This window comes from Oreochromis niloticus, linkage group LG5 (assembly GCF_001858045.2).
Source record: "Oreochromis niloticus isolate F11D_XX linkage group LG5, O_niloticus_UMD_NMBU, whole genome shotgun sequence".
Taxonomy (NCBI): Eukaryota; Metazoa; Chordata; class Actinopteri; order Cichliformes; family Cichlidae; genus Oreochromis; species Oreochromis niloticus.
The window spans coordinates 8,267,133-8,283,628 of record NC_031970.2 but is presented as its reverse complement, the minus strand read 5'-3'; the positions used below and the strand labels follow the sequence as shown (position 1 = coordinate 8,283,628).

Genomic DNA, 16,496 nt, shown 5'->3' with positions numbered 1-16,496 from the left:
ACACAAACACAGGTCTGCACCTCCTGCCTGCTTGTCATCATCAGCAGTGACAGGAAGCGTCTGACACCGCTCGTTTTTTTTCACCTCGCTCAGTTAGATGCTTTATTTGCGCAGTTTCTAATGTTTTGAACGCATCTAAGAAGTACTGTAACTTCGTTCGTTGCGTTAATTATCCACGCTGCGCCTTAATTAAAGTGACGATTTATTTGAACAAAAGCTATTACAACAGTTACGTTCGTCGGGATTTAAACTTGTTTATTCCGAGCTGGAGATGACTTCTGGAGGTTTGGGGCTCACCGAGGGCCTGGGCCAAGACATAAACCAGGAGGAGTTAGACTTTTCGGACCTTTTTCTGTATAATCAACCTGATTTTTCTGTTGGCTGTGATAAAGGTGTGTATACATAAATTGCATATGCATTTTTCCAAACATAGTATCTTATTATTTATTTATTTTTTAAAGGCATTTCATGATCTTATTGCCGCTAACCCACGTTTTCTCGGCTGGGGATGCGTCTGTAATTACTGTGTTGTGTTTTATTTTTATGAAAATTTAGCTCCCAGACCTTGATATTATTATACACTGATCGATAATCATCATCCTTTTGTTTTTAATCTAAGATCAAGAGGGCTACCAAGACTCTTTTTTCTATTTCATAATGAAAAGTAAACATGAGTGCGACAGATTATAGTTAAGTAGATTCAAAATCAAGCGATCCTCATAGTACCATGAATGGGATTTTTTTTTTGAATTTGTATCTGCAAGCCTCTTCATTTTTGGCATCCTGACTAAAGCCAACACTTGTTCAGTATGATAGTAATAGCTTTACTGGGGAGAGGAAACGCAAAACCAGCTCTGGCATCCCCAACATTGGCATATTCTCAAATTTATAGATTTTTATTAAGAGAAAATATTGTTCAAGCATGTTTTGGGTAAAAGAGCTTTAAGGGGAACCGATTATGTTCATTTTCAGCTCCATATCTTCATTTTTGGACTCAACTAGAGTAGCTTTGCATGATTAAGAAAATGAAAAAATAATTATTCACAAAATAATCGTGTTTTACTTTATATTCTGCCTTCATGCAGCGCCTTGCTTCATCTTCTCTCTGAAATGAGGTGTTTTAGTGTCTCTTCCTTTAATGCCAACTTTTTCTGAGTTGCTGTCCCAAACAAAGTGTTTAAAACCGGAAACCGGTTAGGCTCTGTGCTGAAGCCAGAGCCATGTACTTGAGGTGACCATATTAATCATTAATCTTCTCGCATGGATATCATACAGATGCAAGGATTTAAAAGAAGTGTGTTACTTTATATTTGAAATACTGACTATCTTTAAGTCCACTTTAAGTTACCACGTGGTAAGAGCAGTAGTTTAGTAATCAGATATTCTGGCCTGTGTGCTAAAATGTGTCCTTTCTTTGATCAGTGACAGATGACACTGGTGGTCTCCTTGACAATGACAGTCAGCCTCCTCTACTGGTGGTCCAGCCTCAAGATCCATACATCTCCACCTCCAACCCACCAACTTCTAACCACGACACCTCCTCTCACAGCACCAACGCAGGAAACCTATCAGGAGCTGTGTTTGACACCATGGGGCTGACATCACGAGTCGGTATCCCTGCTCCCAGCCCCAGGATTGAGATCACTCCATCTGGTGACTCTCTCAGCTCACAAACCCTAGAGCCAAGTCCTGTCTCTAAAGCCCGGGGATCCTACAGAGAGTGCGTTAGCCCTGCCAGCAGTAATTCTTCCACAGGCTGGGGAGCAGATACTTACTCTCCCTTGGCCTCTCCGTGTGTGTCGCCATCTAATGTAGGCAGCTGTGGTATGGGCTTGAATCCCTTGGACCTCTGCTCAAGCCTGCAGGGCATCCATACGTCCTCTACCCACTCCTCTCCAGGAGCCTCACCTCGAAACAGCATCACGGATGAGACCTATCTCCAACCACAGAATCGTTCTGCTTCACCACTCCCCCATCAGCGTTCCCGGTCTGTCTCGCCACAGCGAGGCAAACGCTTCTACGGTCAGACCCACTCTAGTCAGGAGGGCACTCCTGTCAAGCAGCGCTCCCGGAGTCCTAGCCCCATCCCATCACCCCACGATCAGCAGGGGTCCTACTACTTGCACCAATACCAGGCTCAAGCTGAGTTTCACCCTCAAGTTCAGACCACAACCTCTGGCCTGGATGAGATTCTGAATAGCAGTCCAGGAAGGGCCAAAATACAGGACTGTGTGTATGGCGAGGGTTACGACTGGGCTATTGAGCAAGAAAAGATGAGTAGGGGCGGAGCTGAGATCAAACCTGAGACCTTCTACATGCTCCCAACTGTGTGGCCTCCTTCTCATTCACTCCATCATAGTGGACGATCCGCATTCAGGTGTTATGTTTGTCTTAATTTATCACTTACAAGAAATATGTGTCGTTTTTAATGAGTTTTAATAAGCTTGGGTACTATGGTACAAGGTTCGTTTTGATTTTTGAAATCTAAACTTCTCTTTTTTGAACTCTGTCGTTCTTCCAGTGGTCTTGCCTTGGCTCCACTTCCATCTTTAGAGTGGTCATTGCCCAGTCAGACTGACCAGTATGAGCTACTGATCCAACAACAGCCCAGATCGCATCACAGAGCTCACTATGAGACCGAGGGCAGCCGAGGAGCTGTCAAGACACCAAATGGAGGGCACCCGGAGGTTCAGGTGTGGGGATTCATATGTAGATACAAGAAAGGAGAGGAAAAGAACGCGTGGTAGTTGTACCAGAGAGAGGGAGTGGGAGATTGTAAATGTTGGGGTGATATTTCCTGATAAACGTCTTTGTGTAAAGCTGATACTCATGCAAATATAGAAGTCCCATAACATGTCAGTGCTTCCACAATGCATGTGTGATTATTTAGACATGGATTGATTCAATCTGCTCAAATAAACACAGTTATAATTACAAATCAAGAGCCCACAAAAAGAGCATATAAATGTCAGTGCATGATGTCCTTTATTTACTGTTTCTGGAAAGTAAAAAAAATGCGCCTCCATTACCAGTTTTCCCAGTCATGCTACACAAATGGATTATGCAAAGCAGTGTTCTGGCTTTGCCAGTTTGCATGTGAAATCTTTCCCACAGACACAAGAGATTTATTGTGTGGTGTAAATGTTTTCTCAAAAGGCATGGACTTTTATGATCTCAAAGTTGATTTAGTTCAGCACGAAGCATATATTTTAACTGCCCTTGTTGCTTTCACCAGCTCCGTGGCTACCAAGGCACATCCGCACTGGCACTGCAGGTCTTCATTGGAACAGCCGATGAGAGGCTCCTGAAACCCCACGCCTTCTACCAGGTCCACCGCATCACCGGGAAGACCGTTACCACACCCAGCATGGAGAGGATGATCAATGGCACTAAAGTGTTGGAGATCCCTCTGGAGCCAAAGAGCCACATGAGAGTTGTGTGAGTAAAACTAATGCCAAGGGGATTCTCAATCATACATACAGATGCCTAGAGTATGTGTCAACATTTCACCACAAGTCGTTCACATGTGACCTTGTGTTTTTCAACCAAGAGAGACCACTGAGGTGATTTAGCACTTTAAGACTCAGAGTGGAGATACAGCAGCGTGAGTCGTCATGTGTTTTCTTTTGATTTTCCACTGTGCTAAATCTTTAAATACTACAAGCTATAGCTGCTCATGACAACCACAAGGTTTTCATCTTTTTCCCTCCAAAAATGCTGCTGCTGCTGCTGACAACTGATACATAAAATGCACCACTTCCTGTGTGCCAGAGAGTTTTTCCAAGAAAGACCTAGCAAACTCTGGGTGTTTGCAGCAGCAACCAAACATGGTTTGATGAACGTGACATATGATGAGTCACAACAGCAAATAGCAAACAAAATCAAAGAAGTTTCTTTTTCTATGAAAATGCCAGAGATCACTACTTTGGCTGCTTAAAAAAAATGAGCTTTTTACTGACTGAACATTTGAAATAGCGGAGATTGCATCAGTTAAATGTGAAAAAAGACAGTCTGGGTGGACTGTGAAGGACAACACGTTTTTTTTGTTTCGTTTTTTAAGAAATACGATGGAAAATCATTTTAGCACTGATTTTATGTCATATTTCTTCTCTTTCATGATAAAGGATTGACTGTGTTGGAATCTTGAAGCTGAGAAATGCTGACATTGAACTAAGAAATGGAGAGACTGATATTGGACGAAAAAACACACGCGTGCGCTTGGTCTTTCGCGTCCACATTCCTCACCCTGGAGGCCAGCTCGTGTCTCTTCAAGTGGCCTCTCATCCTATTGAATGCTGTAAGAAGTATTTTATTGCATATGAGCTTTTTCTTTCTTTCTGCTTGATCATGAGAGTCACTGTAGCTTTATCGGCTGCTCTGTATTTTTGTATTTACATTCTTTCTCATTAGCTTTTGGTGGTTGATGTTAGCAAATGTTGGCAAACATCTTGGTTTATATTATTTAACATTGCCACATAGCTGCCACTTGTAGATGTATTGCTGGCTGCTCAGAAAAAAGCCTTAATTACTAGCCTTAATGTGAATGCTCTTTAGTCTATAATGGTCAATAGTGCAACTGCCTTGGATTTGATCCCACTATACAGTATACTCTAGTGTTACACTGGCAATAAAGCTGCTCATGTCTTCACAGCTCAGCGTTCAGCTCAGGAGCTCCCTGCAGTCGAGAGGCAGGACCTGGACCAATGCTCTGTTCTCGGTGGTCAACAAATGGTCCTTACTGGACAGAATTTCACATCTGACTCAAAGGTGATATTCTCAGAGAAGACACAAGGTGAGGAGCATTTTTTAATCATAAATGTCTGCCTTTGGTGGAATGAATCTTCTAAAGTCTTCTTTGAAAGCTACTGTAGAAGAGCCACCCAAAGATTGTATTGGTAGATTGTAAAAGGTAGATGTAGCCCCTGTGCTACACTGCACATTGTTTACTGAAGGGGAGCTTGAGCCAGCAGTTACCACATGTAGCCAGTTAGCATCAAGGCTTAACAATTTTGTTATTTTGTTGTTATTATTATTTTTTTTTAACCTTTATTTATACAGGTTATCCCATTGATAGTCAGTGTCTCATTTACAAGAAAGAGACATGTTACATAATGTTTAAATAGGTGACTAATAATTGGTATGGTACTTATGACTTTATTTTATTTCCCCGGTAAATTTTTAACATTTTAACACAGAGGTCTATAGGGACTAATTTGTTTTTGCAACCATGCTCAAAGGAACTTCACTTTTAGACTAAGAGGTTGAAGCCCTCATATGTGATATTATGGTACGTCACAGGTTAAAGACTCAGAAAGAAACAAAAAAAAATCTCAGTAAAGCTCATCAAAACATCATATTTCTGTTGTTAATCGCTGATCTTTAAAACGTGTCAGGACAGCCACTCAAAGAAAAGTTCAATAAGTTGGGTTTACAAAGCCTAATGTTGGGGGTAATAGTCCATACCCTTTGTAATTACTGTAAAAACACACAAATGTTACGTGAATTTTATTTAAAATGCAGAATTATTCCCAAGCTAAGACAAAAGTGCCAAAAACTGCAGTTCCTCAAGTTGTGCCTTCGAGGCTGACTAGTAAAGCAAGTCTCTCTTTAAATCCAAATATTTATAATGTGCTGCTTTAAAGAAGAAAAACCATAAACAGTAGGTGATAACAGTACTGGGAGACTGGGGCTTTATGTAACCCACTTTAAGTATTATATGTGTTATTAAGGGCATAAAAATGTGGAGGAGACAAAGAAGTAAACGGGATTGTCTCCAAAGTATAAAAGTATAAAAACCACAAACCTCTAATTGCTAATTTTATTACTTAAATAAAATCAATATTAATAGCTTTGAGCTAAAACTGAAAAACAAAATGAAAAAGATGCACATTAGTACAGTTATAATGGATTTAATGATGCACCTTGTTAGCCAAACATGTTAGCCCTAGCTGCTAACTTTCACTGTATCTTCTTGTTCAAATATAGTCCCTTATGCTTAAAAAATAAATTAGTGAGGCCAGAACAACAAACTGAAAGTTTACAAACTAATGTGTGGCATCACTGTGGCTATTTCGATCTTTTATCTACAGTCCATAATTATGTAATTAGAAGGATTGTTGACATGTGTGTTCACTTGTGATTTCAAACTTTTTTCAGATTTTTCTTTTTTGTGAGGATTTAAAATTGAGCCTGTGTTGGTCTCCCAGTAACCCACTTGCGTGTGTCCATGTACACGTGCAGTATTTGTATTTTTAGATTATTTGCATATCACCCAGGATAACTCAACGTTCAGTGACGCACTTCTTCCTCCAGCCCCCACATCTACCTTTGATAAAATTAACCATTAACTTAAACATTTACTGTTTTGCTGGCAGTAGCAACTTTTATTTACTTCTAAATGGAAATTTCTCACCTCGTCACTGCTTGTTCTGCCCACACAAAATTGTAGGGTTACATAGTTTGAGAGAAAGATGGGTACAACTGAAAGCATGTTAAGCCTCCTTGTTGCTTGGCGTGGGGTTTTATGCAACAGGATGTGGTTAGACAGACTGATAAAGACTCAGACCCAGAGCAGAGGCTTTGTGTTTTTCACTGTGTGGGTAGAAAGCAGAAACAGCAGGTAAAAACTTTAGATGGGAATGAAACACTAAACCAGACATAAAAGAGAACCCTGTTTTCCACTGTCTGTGACAAATGTGCTTACTGTACTGTAAATTAAAGACATGACATATCATCTGATTGCTTGAATTAGTGTTTCCAGCTGATTAAACTTGTAGTAATTGTTTGGTTTTTTGCTACATCTTTGGTTTCTACAGGATTCTTTGCCACTCCACCACCACATATAATTTTGTGGTAAAAAATAAAACTACTGTCAGCAGCTTGTGAGCTTGTAGTAAGATGAGTAAGATGGTAGCAATATCTGCCAGCCACCTCCAAAGCCATAAAATAGTCCAGCACATAAACCACAACTCTTTCGAATTAAGCAAATCAAATATAAAACGCTATTTACTGAGCTTTAGAGTCTTAGTGATGCAATCAGGCAGAGTAGACCAAGCTGTTTAGCCCTTATGCTAAATTAAGCTGTGCTAAAAAAAAAAAGAAAGAAAAAGAAAGAAAAAGAAAAAAGCCCATAACATGTATTTTCCGAAATGGGACTCAAACCTGCAAAACTGTATTCCTTTTAATTTCAGATGGACAGCAGATCTGGGAAGTGGAGGCCACTGTGGACAGAGATAAAACTCAAGCTGTAAGTTAACTTCCTTTTTACTGACACATAAACTATGATGTACATTTTGTAAGATGCATGCTAAAGTCATTTGTCTGGTAACTGTACATGCTCACACGAGCGCAAAACAGAAATCAAAATGTAAAGCCTGTGTCTTCAGTTTGCTGACTACATGAATGTGCTAATCGCATATCATCATATCATAAAAGTGTTATTTCTTGTACTAATTTTGGCCTGACAGGTAGAGATTTCTGCCAGCTGACTCATGACCTTTTTTCTCATTCTATCAATAGAACATGCTGTTTGTTGAAGTCCCTCCATATCGAGACCGGAGCATTTGCCAGCCGGCCAAAGTCAACTTCTGCGTCATCAATGGGAAAAAGAAACGCAGTCAGCCTCAGCACTTCGTCTACACTCCTATGAGAGGTGTATATCTCTTAGTCATCTCAGCTCTGTTATTACGGAGAAAACAGGCGTACCTCCTATGTTTGAGAAATAGGAAGGTGATTCAAGTGTCAACATTTCCCAGCCTGGATTTGAATGGGAATGTCAGCACTGGAAATCTTATTATTACCTTGTCAGCATAACATAACCCTGCAGTAAAATACTATATTAATCCCATTTTGGGGAAATTCTTCTGTTACAGCTGTTGAAATAACATTAATAATAGTAATCTGTCAGATATCTTTCTGCAGGAGAGATATATTGTATTATAGCACTACATAAGTTATGCTAGCAAATAATGAAAAAAACACCATAAAAAAAACCATAAACTGACTTTGATGTTGCTAAAGGAGGTAAATGTGTGCTAAGTCATCCATCAGCAATGAGAAAAAGCAACAGAATAGTTACAGGAAATTGCAAAACTTTAGTCAGATTAAATCTGACTGTTCTAAAATTTTAACCCCAAAAGTAGATTAATGCAGTTACAAACTTCTGATTTAACACTCCTGTTTTGCAGTTTTATCAGAAATCAGAAGTTAATCAGTCAGTTATAGCAGCACGCTGACACTGCAGCCACAACAGAGACTGCGTAGGGGTTGGGGGCAAATCTTACATCTTCTCAAAGGGAAAAATCGTTTTCCTTTTTAACGCCTACATGTGATACTCACATTAAAGCGCCGACACACTTTGGCTCATTTCAAAAAAAGGCTTTTAGTTTATTGGTTTGGGTCAATATATATATAGATATATATTTATAGCTTTTAGGTGAAGTGAGGCAACATTGTTAAGGAGTAGAGAAAGAAGCGTAACATTATTGCAGCTGACAATTTAAAGCCATTTCGATCTTCACTGATTTATACTCCAGCCACTGGTTATGAAACCTACATGTGTTTACTATCACCAGACCTCCTAAAGATGACTGGAGATGCAATGACTTGTTTCTTTAGGTCACATAATCACTGAAATAGCTCGAGAGCTTCTAAATACGCTTGCATTAATATTCCTTTTGTAAATATCTTCTTCCCAGTTTATACTAGCTGAATTGCTGTGACATTTCAGTTAATATACTGTATTTAAAGTCTCACGCGAACAGTTTCCAGTAAACTTGGTTTCACCTTGTCTAATAACACAATACCTGCAAAAACTACTGGCATTTACATCATCCCTATGTTTACTCTGTAAATAGGAAAGTAAGTACTAATCAGCGAATGTTAGCGTGCTAACATGCAAAGTAAGTAAGTAACTGTGGCTGTTTGTTTATACCAGTCTAGTGACAGACCTGGATTGTTCTCTCACTCTCTGAAAAATCTAATAATAATTGTTTTTATTTTTCAGCCATTAAAGCAGAACCACTGGATGACTACCAGCTGAATTCTTATGGCTATTCAAATAATCAGTCTCTCTCTGGCATGTCAATGAAGTCACTGTACTGTCCCCTGGAGCAAGACAACAACCTTCAAGCCTTGAATGTTTCCTCAACACTTTACCATCTAACCTCTGTAGACCCCCGAGCCCACATGTTAACCCCAGATCAACTGGATGATCAACCAGTCTATTACCAGTCAAGACCTGGCACTCTGGTCAACAACCCAGTGCTGTACCACACTGGGAATCAGCGTTACAGCAACTGCAGTAGCGCTCTACTGGGTGGTTCCCCAATGGCTCCGCATCCAGCCTCTGCTCCCAGCCAGTGTGTCAGTGCCAGGACCCCTGTGCCCAAATTGGGTGAAGGTCCACAGGTTGGTGATTCGTTTGACCCTTATTCAATGTCAAGGAATCATGGTTACATGCAGACAGCACTACCACTAGGAAAGTCGCCACCTCTGAGATACATTCAAAATCAAGTCCAGGCAAAGGTTGGAACCCGGGTGGACCCAGGTGGGCAGCCTCTGGCCCAGATTGCCCCTGCTAGAGGAAACCATGAGGAACGAGCTCCAGAGAAAATCATGATCAAACAAGAGAACCTCAGTTATGCCTATCTGGAGGATGGTGAGTATAATGTTATGTACTGTTTGAAAGCTTGAAATCCTCCTGACATTTTTCCACCACGGAATTGTGCCTGACAGTTTTTTTTAACCTTCCCATCGAGAATTCCCACTTCACCCTGGAATGTTGGCAAGGTTTAATCCTTTCTGAATCTTTATATATGTAGTTTTTTTGTTTGTTTGTTTGTTTTTACATATTTGCACACAGATAAGTCAGCCATACTTTGGGAAGAGACTGAACAAAAATGTTTGCTGTTATTGTGTTTATAAATGTAATGATCCTTTGTCATGCTCTTCACCCCCACCTCCAAGTGTAACCACTGTGATATAAACACATTATTAAAAAAGTGCATACAAGGTGCAACAGTTAGGTGAAATACTGAAGCCTTGTGTTTGTGGTCCAATTTGCAGTGCATACAAGCGTATTGCAACTGTATGCTTGCAAATCCTGCGTTGTGGTTTTCTTTAGGGCCTTTCTCTCCACTTTCCTGTCTGATTCAGTCTTACTTTCACTGTCTCACTTCACACACTCATGCAAGCACACACGCTTGTTAAAGTATCACGGGCTCACTTGAAACTTGGTATGACCCAAAGCACTTTCCTGAGAGTTTTACCTGTGTTTGTAGATAATGAATGGGGAAACAAGCAGTGTCACCGCTTTGAAGCAACCTGACCTGGTTTGCTGTGGAAGAGTGTTTATGTTTGCACATCCGTAGTTGAGGGAAGATACAGGAAGTACATGGTATAGGCAAATACATTTACATCCATGGTTAAAAAAATAAATAAAAGCACTTTGTTCTTGTCTCTGATGTAGACTTTACATTTGGATGCTGTTTCTATCAGATGTAAGGATGTAACATCCTGAAATCATTGATAAGTGTCGATAAACCCATGTTGCATAACAGAGAGATCTAGTGGACGTAAGTATAACTGCAGCCACGAAAGTCACGATTAGACTGATTTATGCTTAAAATTAGAACATTTTTGGGGAGGACTGATGGCTGAGGCCTCCAGAGTGCAAACCACAACCCACAACATCCTTTCAAGTTCAAGTCTAGTTGAGGTCTTTTGTTGTATTTCCCACAACTCCCCATCCTTTCCTGTTATTCTCTACTATTGACCTTTAATAAAAAGCATAAACTGCCCCAAAAAGTCTGACTATGGCAACACCTGCTGGTGGGAACAAATAAGGCACAATCTTCTCACCCTTCAGATCAAAACTTGAGGTTTTAAGAATTTAAATCTTTGCAACTGGGCCTTAAAAATACAAAAGAATATACATTCTATGTAGCATTTAAGAATAATAGAAATAAGCTGCTCAACTTGCATTTTTGCTGTAAATATAAAAGTTCTTAATCACTCTTTTCAATGTTTTCCAGTGAATGACATCATAAGAAGAGACATGAGAGGCCACAATGGAGAGTGATCATGCTGCCCTGAAGCCACTTAAAGTTTAAGCATAATCTGTAGACATCAAGAACAAGAACAATAAATCTTCAGTAACTGTAATTTAAGCGAAACGATAGAGACTGATCCGTTATATACCATATTTCTGTACAACTTTGAAGGGTCAGCTCCATTTTGTTATCATATATTTCAGCCTTAGTAACAATAGTGGATCATATATACATTATACTCTTTTATTTTAACCTGTTTAACTTCTCTCTGTTTATACAGTTGTAAAATTGCTCTTTGTAAGCTTGTAGAAAATGTTTTATATTAAACAAATTCTTTGTATATGAATCATGGTGTTTGAGTGTTGACTTACTGACTGTAATCATTTTGTTACATATAGGAAGCAGAAGGAACTAAAGAATAAAAGTGTATCTTTTTTTAAGTAATAAAAAATACACAGCACTGTGCAAAAGCCTTGAGCTAGCCCTCGTTTCTATATATTTTTGTAGGAAAATGAGAAATAGGTGAAGCAATTTATTGAAGCATACAAACATAAATGTAAATACAGTATATAAGGCAAAAACAGAGGTTGCACAGTTCTAATCAGCTTGAAAGAATGTCAATATGTGGTATGATCACTTTTTTTCCTCAACACAGACTGAACTCTCTTGGGCAGCTTTCTTGTAATTTCTTTAATTAGTCTTCAGGAAAAGTTCTCCAGGCTCCTTGAGTGTCATCTTTTACTGCCTTTTGTTTCATTCTCTGCAAAGATGATTTCAAGCTAAATGTTTAAAATATTGTTTTAGATTTATTTCGGGTTTAATTATTCCATTATTTGATTGGAAACAGGAAAGCTCTTTTGCAATGTAGGTGGCAGCAATTAAAAGGTATTAAAAGCATTTTCCATCTGAACTCACATATTAATATCGTGACTCACATTTTGACTGTCTCCTTTTTACAGAAGAAAATAAGGAGAAACCTGATGACAAAACAGCAACAGAAATATGATCAGTTGTAATAACCGTTGCAATAGAAAGAGTGAAAACGAGAGTGTGAAAGGACTCATTCATGCTCATCTGAACTTGGAAAAACTGCATAGAAATGCAGTAATGCTACATGCAGCAATACTAAAAAGGACACTTGAGAGAAAATATTGGCGGTAATTATCTTGAGTAGCAACACTTATTAACTTTTACACTTCATCTTTGAGGTGAGGCTGTAAAATATTTAGTGGGTGAAAACCTCGAGGGGTTTTTTTTGGATGGAAACGTATTTCCTGTAAAGCAGTGGCTCTAAAACAGCCATGCATTATCGCTGGTGGAGCACAGAAACTCTGCTTGGAGAAAAAAAATAAGCGTTTGCCACCATGATGACATTTATTTCACTAAATTCAACTTTTTTTTTTTTTTTGTCTTTTCTTTTTATTTATTGTTCACAGTGGATAAAATCTAGGAGGGGCCAGTTTCAGCTTGAGAATTCCGGCTCTACAGTAAATTATAGTTTTAGTCGCCGCAAGGATTAAAACTATGAAAAATAAAATGAACAGAAAATAAACAGAAAATCTTCTCCACGAACGTTAGAGGGTGTTGTTTTCAAGCCAATCCTCTATCGGACCGGAAGGAGATGGCGGATTTATGATGTCATTTCCGACAAGTGATTTATTTTCTCTCCCTTTGTGAACTACTTTAGCTTTTTTACGTTAGAAGAGCTGACTTTGATGTTTGCATTCCCGTAGCGGTAAAACCAGGCAAGTACTTCCATCACTGGTGAGCTTTTTTCCCCCACTTTCCGCTCTCGAACACTGTCTTGCCAAAGTGCTTCGCTACATTGTAACGCTGTGAGTGTGTGCTACCTAGGCGTATCCACAATAAAGTAAATATATAAAGTAAGCATGAAATACGTTTATGTTTTAGTCCGTGGAGCAGAGTGTCTGTTTTATTCACATTTTTAAAAGAGTCTGTTTAAAAAGTGGCTGCTATGAGGCAGAGTAACATCTCAACACATAATCTCTCTCTCTCTCTCTTTTTTAATGCACCCTGTCGTCATTTAATGGTTTAGATGTCTTTCTTCTACCGTTGCTCACGTTAATTTCGCAGGCAGGTCACTGGAGGAAGCGTAACAAAGCAGGGTCATCATGTCTGCAGAACTGGACTTGTCTACTCCAGAGATCCCTGAGCCTACCCTGCTAGAGAGCATACTGCGCTATGGGTTGTTTCTCGGTGCTATCTTTCAGCTTATTTGCATCCTGGCTGTCATCTTCCCTTCATCCAAGGGCCACGAACAGGTGGGTCTTATAGAGAGGTGTGCATGCCCATCCTGAGGGGTATACTATGAAGGAAGTTCTGCATAGTCAGGCATTTTTTTGTGTTATCTGAGTGTCACTAGAGCAGTTATTGACCGGCTTGGGTAACTATGGTTTTCTGTTGACATGAAAACCCAACATTTCTGAAATCATGATCATCAAGCACTCTCTGTGGTCAAAATAAATGTATGCGTCATCTCCAGTTATGTTTATTTTACTGCTGTGTGTGGTTTTGTTGCTATGGTTTATTTCAGCTGCACAATCCAGCTGTGAGGCATTTGGTGCATGTAAATGCTACGCACTGCTAAGACTCTCCTGCAACCTAATAAAAGGGACAATGAATTCAGTTCAATTTGTCGCCAAAGTGAAAGTAATATTACTGACTGAGTAGGTAGTTTTAGTGATGAATAGCCAACAAAAGGAACCAATTGATTTTCTAATCTGTGTTTTAGTAGCTGCAGTTCCTTCAGTGTAAAAGCAGTAGATTAGGACCAAATATTTAAAAAAAAAACATTCATACACTGTATGCATGCAAATTCTCATGACTCACAATGGTTTAGAATCAGATTAAAAGAGAGCCATCTTCATAACACTGAACACTCTGACATTACGTTTAACAGAGCTCGATAACCCATTGATCTCTCTGCATACTCCTCCCCTCTGGTTTAGCTTGGGGTAAGGTTGGTTTCATTAAGCATCACAGGAAGCATTTGAATAAGTCTGGGCTCGGGTGAAACAGAGAAGGATGCACAAATCAATAGGACTTAAGCACAATGCAGACAGTTAAGTCAAATTGTCACTGTACACCATATGCCCATCCTGATGTTTTTCTGCTCTTGCACGAGCACCCAACAACTGTTATACTCGGTTGTTACACAGGGATGTTATTTTTTTCTTCTTAGAATGACAGTATGAGTTTGAGGGGGTAAAAATGGTAGAAATACATTAGGAAATGTCGACAATTGCATGCACATTTGTTACATCATAGTTAACTTATTCTATTCCCATTTTTAAGAAGTTATTAATGTGTAATCTTCGACCTAATTTACACTTTTTAGGCTATTTTACTCTGCTTTAGAGTCATATATGGTATAGAGACTGTGCTATAACACCACACAGATACATCATATGTCTTTTGTTATGTCACAGAAGAGTTTAATTGATTACATTATGGTTTCCAATGAGTTAAACACATTAATGTAGTTATACTATGGAACAGCTGATGTTAACATTAGAATACTGAAAATAAAATCATTTATTTTTATTATATTTTGCTTGTCACATTTAGAAGTTGATCTAAAAAAGAAATACAGAGAAACTGGGCACCACTTAGCAAGTGTAGTGCTGAGTCTCTTGTTTTAGAAAGTCTGTGAAGATGGGGCTACTTTCACAATCTCCATAATAACAACTGTCAGGAGAGATTATTTATAGACAAGAGCAATTAAATCCACTGTCAAATTACTCTATTTTCAGGCATCATTATCAGATACACTGATTACTCTCCACAGTATGTCGCCATTTCATCTTTTTTACAGCAGCCTGCTGTCGTTCCTACCCACCAGAACAATGGGAAAGATTACACTCACAGAAACTAGGCTGGCAGAAAATAAAAAGTGCTGAAACATGTCAGTTTCTTTTGTCTGCTGTGTACAGTATGTGTCTGGGAATTTCATTCAGCTGTCTGTTAAACTGTGATAGTTTTATATAGAGATGGAAAACTGCAAACTGTACAAACAGTATTGAAAATGTATAATACTTACCCCATGTGGATAAGAAGTCAAATTGAACGCACTCTTTATGACAAGTTTAACATGGGGGGAAAAAAACAATGATGAATAAAATGACATTAGCATTATATTTACTAGTTATACATGAATCAACTGGCTGTCAGTATGTAAAGTGACCTAAATAGCCTCTAATTTGTGAGCTACATCCTGCTTTCAGCTGCTCCAGGGTTCGGCACCCTGGTGATCTGCCTCCATCTCCCCTATTCTGACCACTGGCCACTGCACTGTACACTGTCCATTGCTTTTACTTCTATGCAGTATGTTGTTGTGGATATTTGCATTATTTTATTGAAGTTAGGGTTGTGAAATGCTGGACTTTTATCACTATATTTCTATTTTTAAGTGAGTGCTAAGGACAATCTAAAAGACTGTTACATTGGAGGTTGTTCAGAGTGCTCTGTGTTTGCTCTGCAGGAGGAAGCCGAGCCCACTGACGTAAAGGCTGCTGAACAGATAAAGAAACCTAAAGGACCGACACCTCAGCCTCGACAGAAACCAAAGAAAGAGAGCAAAAAGAAGCGATAAATATCTGTGTGCATGTCTGTGCACGCGTGTGTGTGTATTACCTTGAGAATGTGTGTGTTGGGTCATTGCCAATGTTATAAGAATTCCGTTATCATTACAAGTATAAACACTAATTTACAACAATAAAAAAATAAAGATGTGTGTTGAATTTGAGGCACAAGAAAAGGACCAACTGCATCCTGTTCAACACATTACAAAAACAGCTCATTATCATGGTGCTTACCAACAGTTTATTTAGTTACACAGCGTATTTCATTGGGTATGTTTGTTATACATTTTCTTTTGTAACAATTGAATATCATTGGTTGAATTGTGTGTTAATAACAAGGCAGAAATAAATGTGTTCTGTAGCCATCCACCTTAGCAGTTTATAGTAATTGCAAAACCTCAGTGTCATGTAAAGAAATGAGAATGACATCATGACCCAACCTTCTGTCTGACAAAACACTTACCTTATAAAGCTGTGGTTTGTGGTAGTAAATCATAATGCCATAGATGATGCACCAAAGTCTCACAGTGTCCAAAAGTACCAGTAACTAGGTTGTGTTTTCACTCTAAATTTGTAATAAAACGACTATATGTTTAAATGTATTAAAAATTCAGAGATAAACAATGATCAGATTTTTGCTAATACCCTCAGAAAGACATTTGGTCGGGATGTTTATTACCTCGTTTAAATCCATTTAGCATTTTATTAAAGCAGTAGTATTGCACATATTTTACATGAACTGTCTTGTATAAAGTCTTGATTTTAATCCCAGTATTCCAGACAAATTCTGGCCATCTTGATGTGCATCTGGGCAGTTATTTTTAAATTAATTTTCATTTCAAAG

General features: G+C 38.8%; 2 protein-coding genes across 5 annotated transcripts; both read left to right on the top strand.

Moving 5' to 3' along the window:
* Window positions 1–73: 73 nt before the first annotated feature.
* Window positions 74–11,397, top strand: LOC100696566 (nuclear factor of activated T-cells, cytoplasmic 2). Its single transcript, XM_003456120.5, has 10 exons — window positions 74–392; window positions 1,423–2,377; window positions 2,522–2,693; window positions 3,236–3,438; window positions 4,125–4,297; window positions 4,652–4,792; window positions 7,191–7,246; window positions 7,519–7,651; window positions 9,005–9,658; window positions 11,034–11,397. Exons 1-10 carry the CDS (start codon window positions 272–274, stop codon window positions 11,078–11,080), a joined length of 2,655 nt encoding a protein of 884 aa, XP_003456168.1. The 5' UTR covers window positions 74–271; the 3' UTR covers window positions 11,081–11,397.
* Window positions 11,398–12,644: 1,247 nt separating this feature from the next.
* Window positions 12,645–16,171, top strand: manbal (mannosidase beta like). 4 transcript variants are annotated; one of them, XM_005460828.4, is made up of 3 exons: window positions 12,645–12,796; window positions 13,146–13,333; window positions 15,553–16,171. In XM_005460828.4, the coding sequence occupies exons 2-3, from the start codon at window positions 13,184–13,186 to the stop codon at window positions 15,661–15,663; spliced, it is 261 nt and encodes an 86-aa protein (XP_005460885.1). In that variant the 5' UTR covers window positions 12,645–12,796; window positions 13,146–13,183; the 3' UTR covers window positions 15,664–16,171. The 4 variants fall into 4 exon arrangements, with proteins under 4 accessions (XP_005460885.1, XP_005460886.1, XP_005460887.1 ...); XM_005460829.3 differs by having other exon boundaries at window positions 12,653–12,796; window positions 13,150–13,333; XM_005460830.4 differs by having other exon boundaries at window positions 12,660–12,796; window positions 13,108–13,333.
* The last annotated feature ends 325 nt before the right edge of the window (window positions 16,172–16,496 follow it).

Coding starts and splice junctions, on each gene's coding strand:
- manbal (XM_005460828.4), top strand. CDS start 13,184: ATGTCTGCAGAACTGGACTTGTCTACTCCAGAGATCCCTGAGCCTACC. Junction 13,334..15,552: donor CATCCAAGGGCCACGAACAG/GTGGGTCTTATA, acceptor TTTGCTCTGCAG/GAGGAAGCCGAGCCCACTGA.
- LOC100696566 (XM_003456120.5), top strand. CDS start 272: ATGACTTCTGGAGGTTTGGGGCTCACCGAGGGCCTGGGCCAAGACATA. Junction 393..1,422: donor TTCTGTTGGCTGTGATAAAG/GTGTGTATACAT, acceptor TTCTTTGATCAG/TGACAGATGACACTGGTGGT. Junction 3,439..4,124: donor AAGAGCCACATGAGAGTTGT/GTGAGTAAAACT, acceptor TTCATGATAAAG/GATTGACTGTGTTGGAATCT.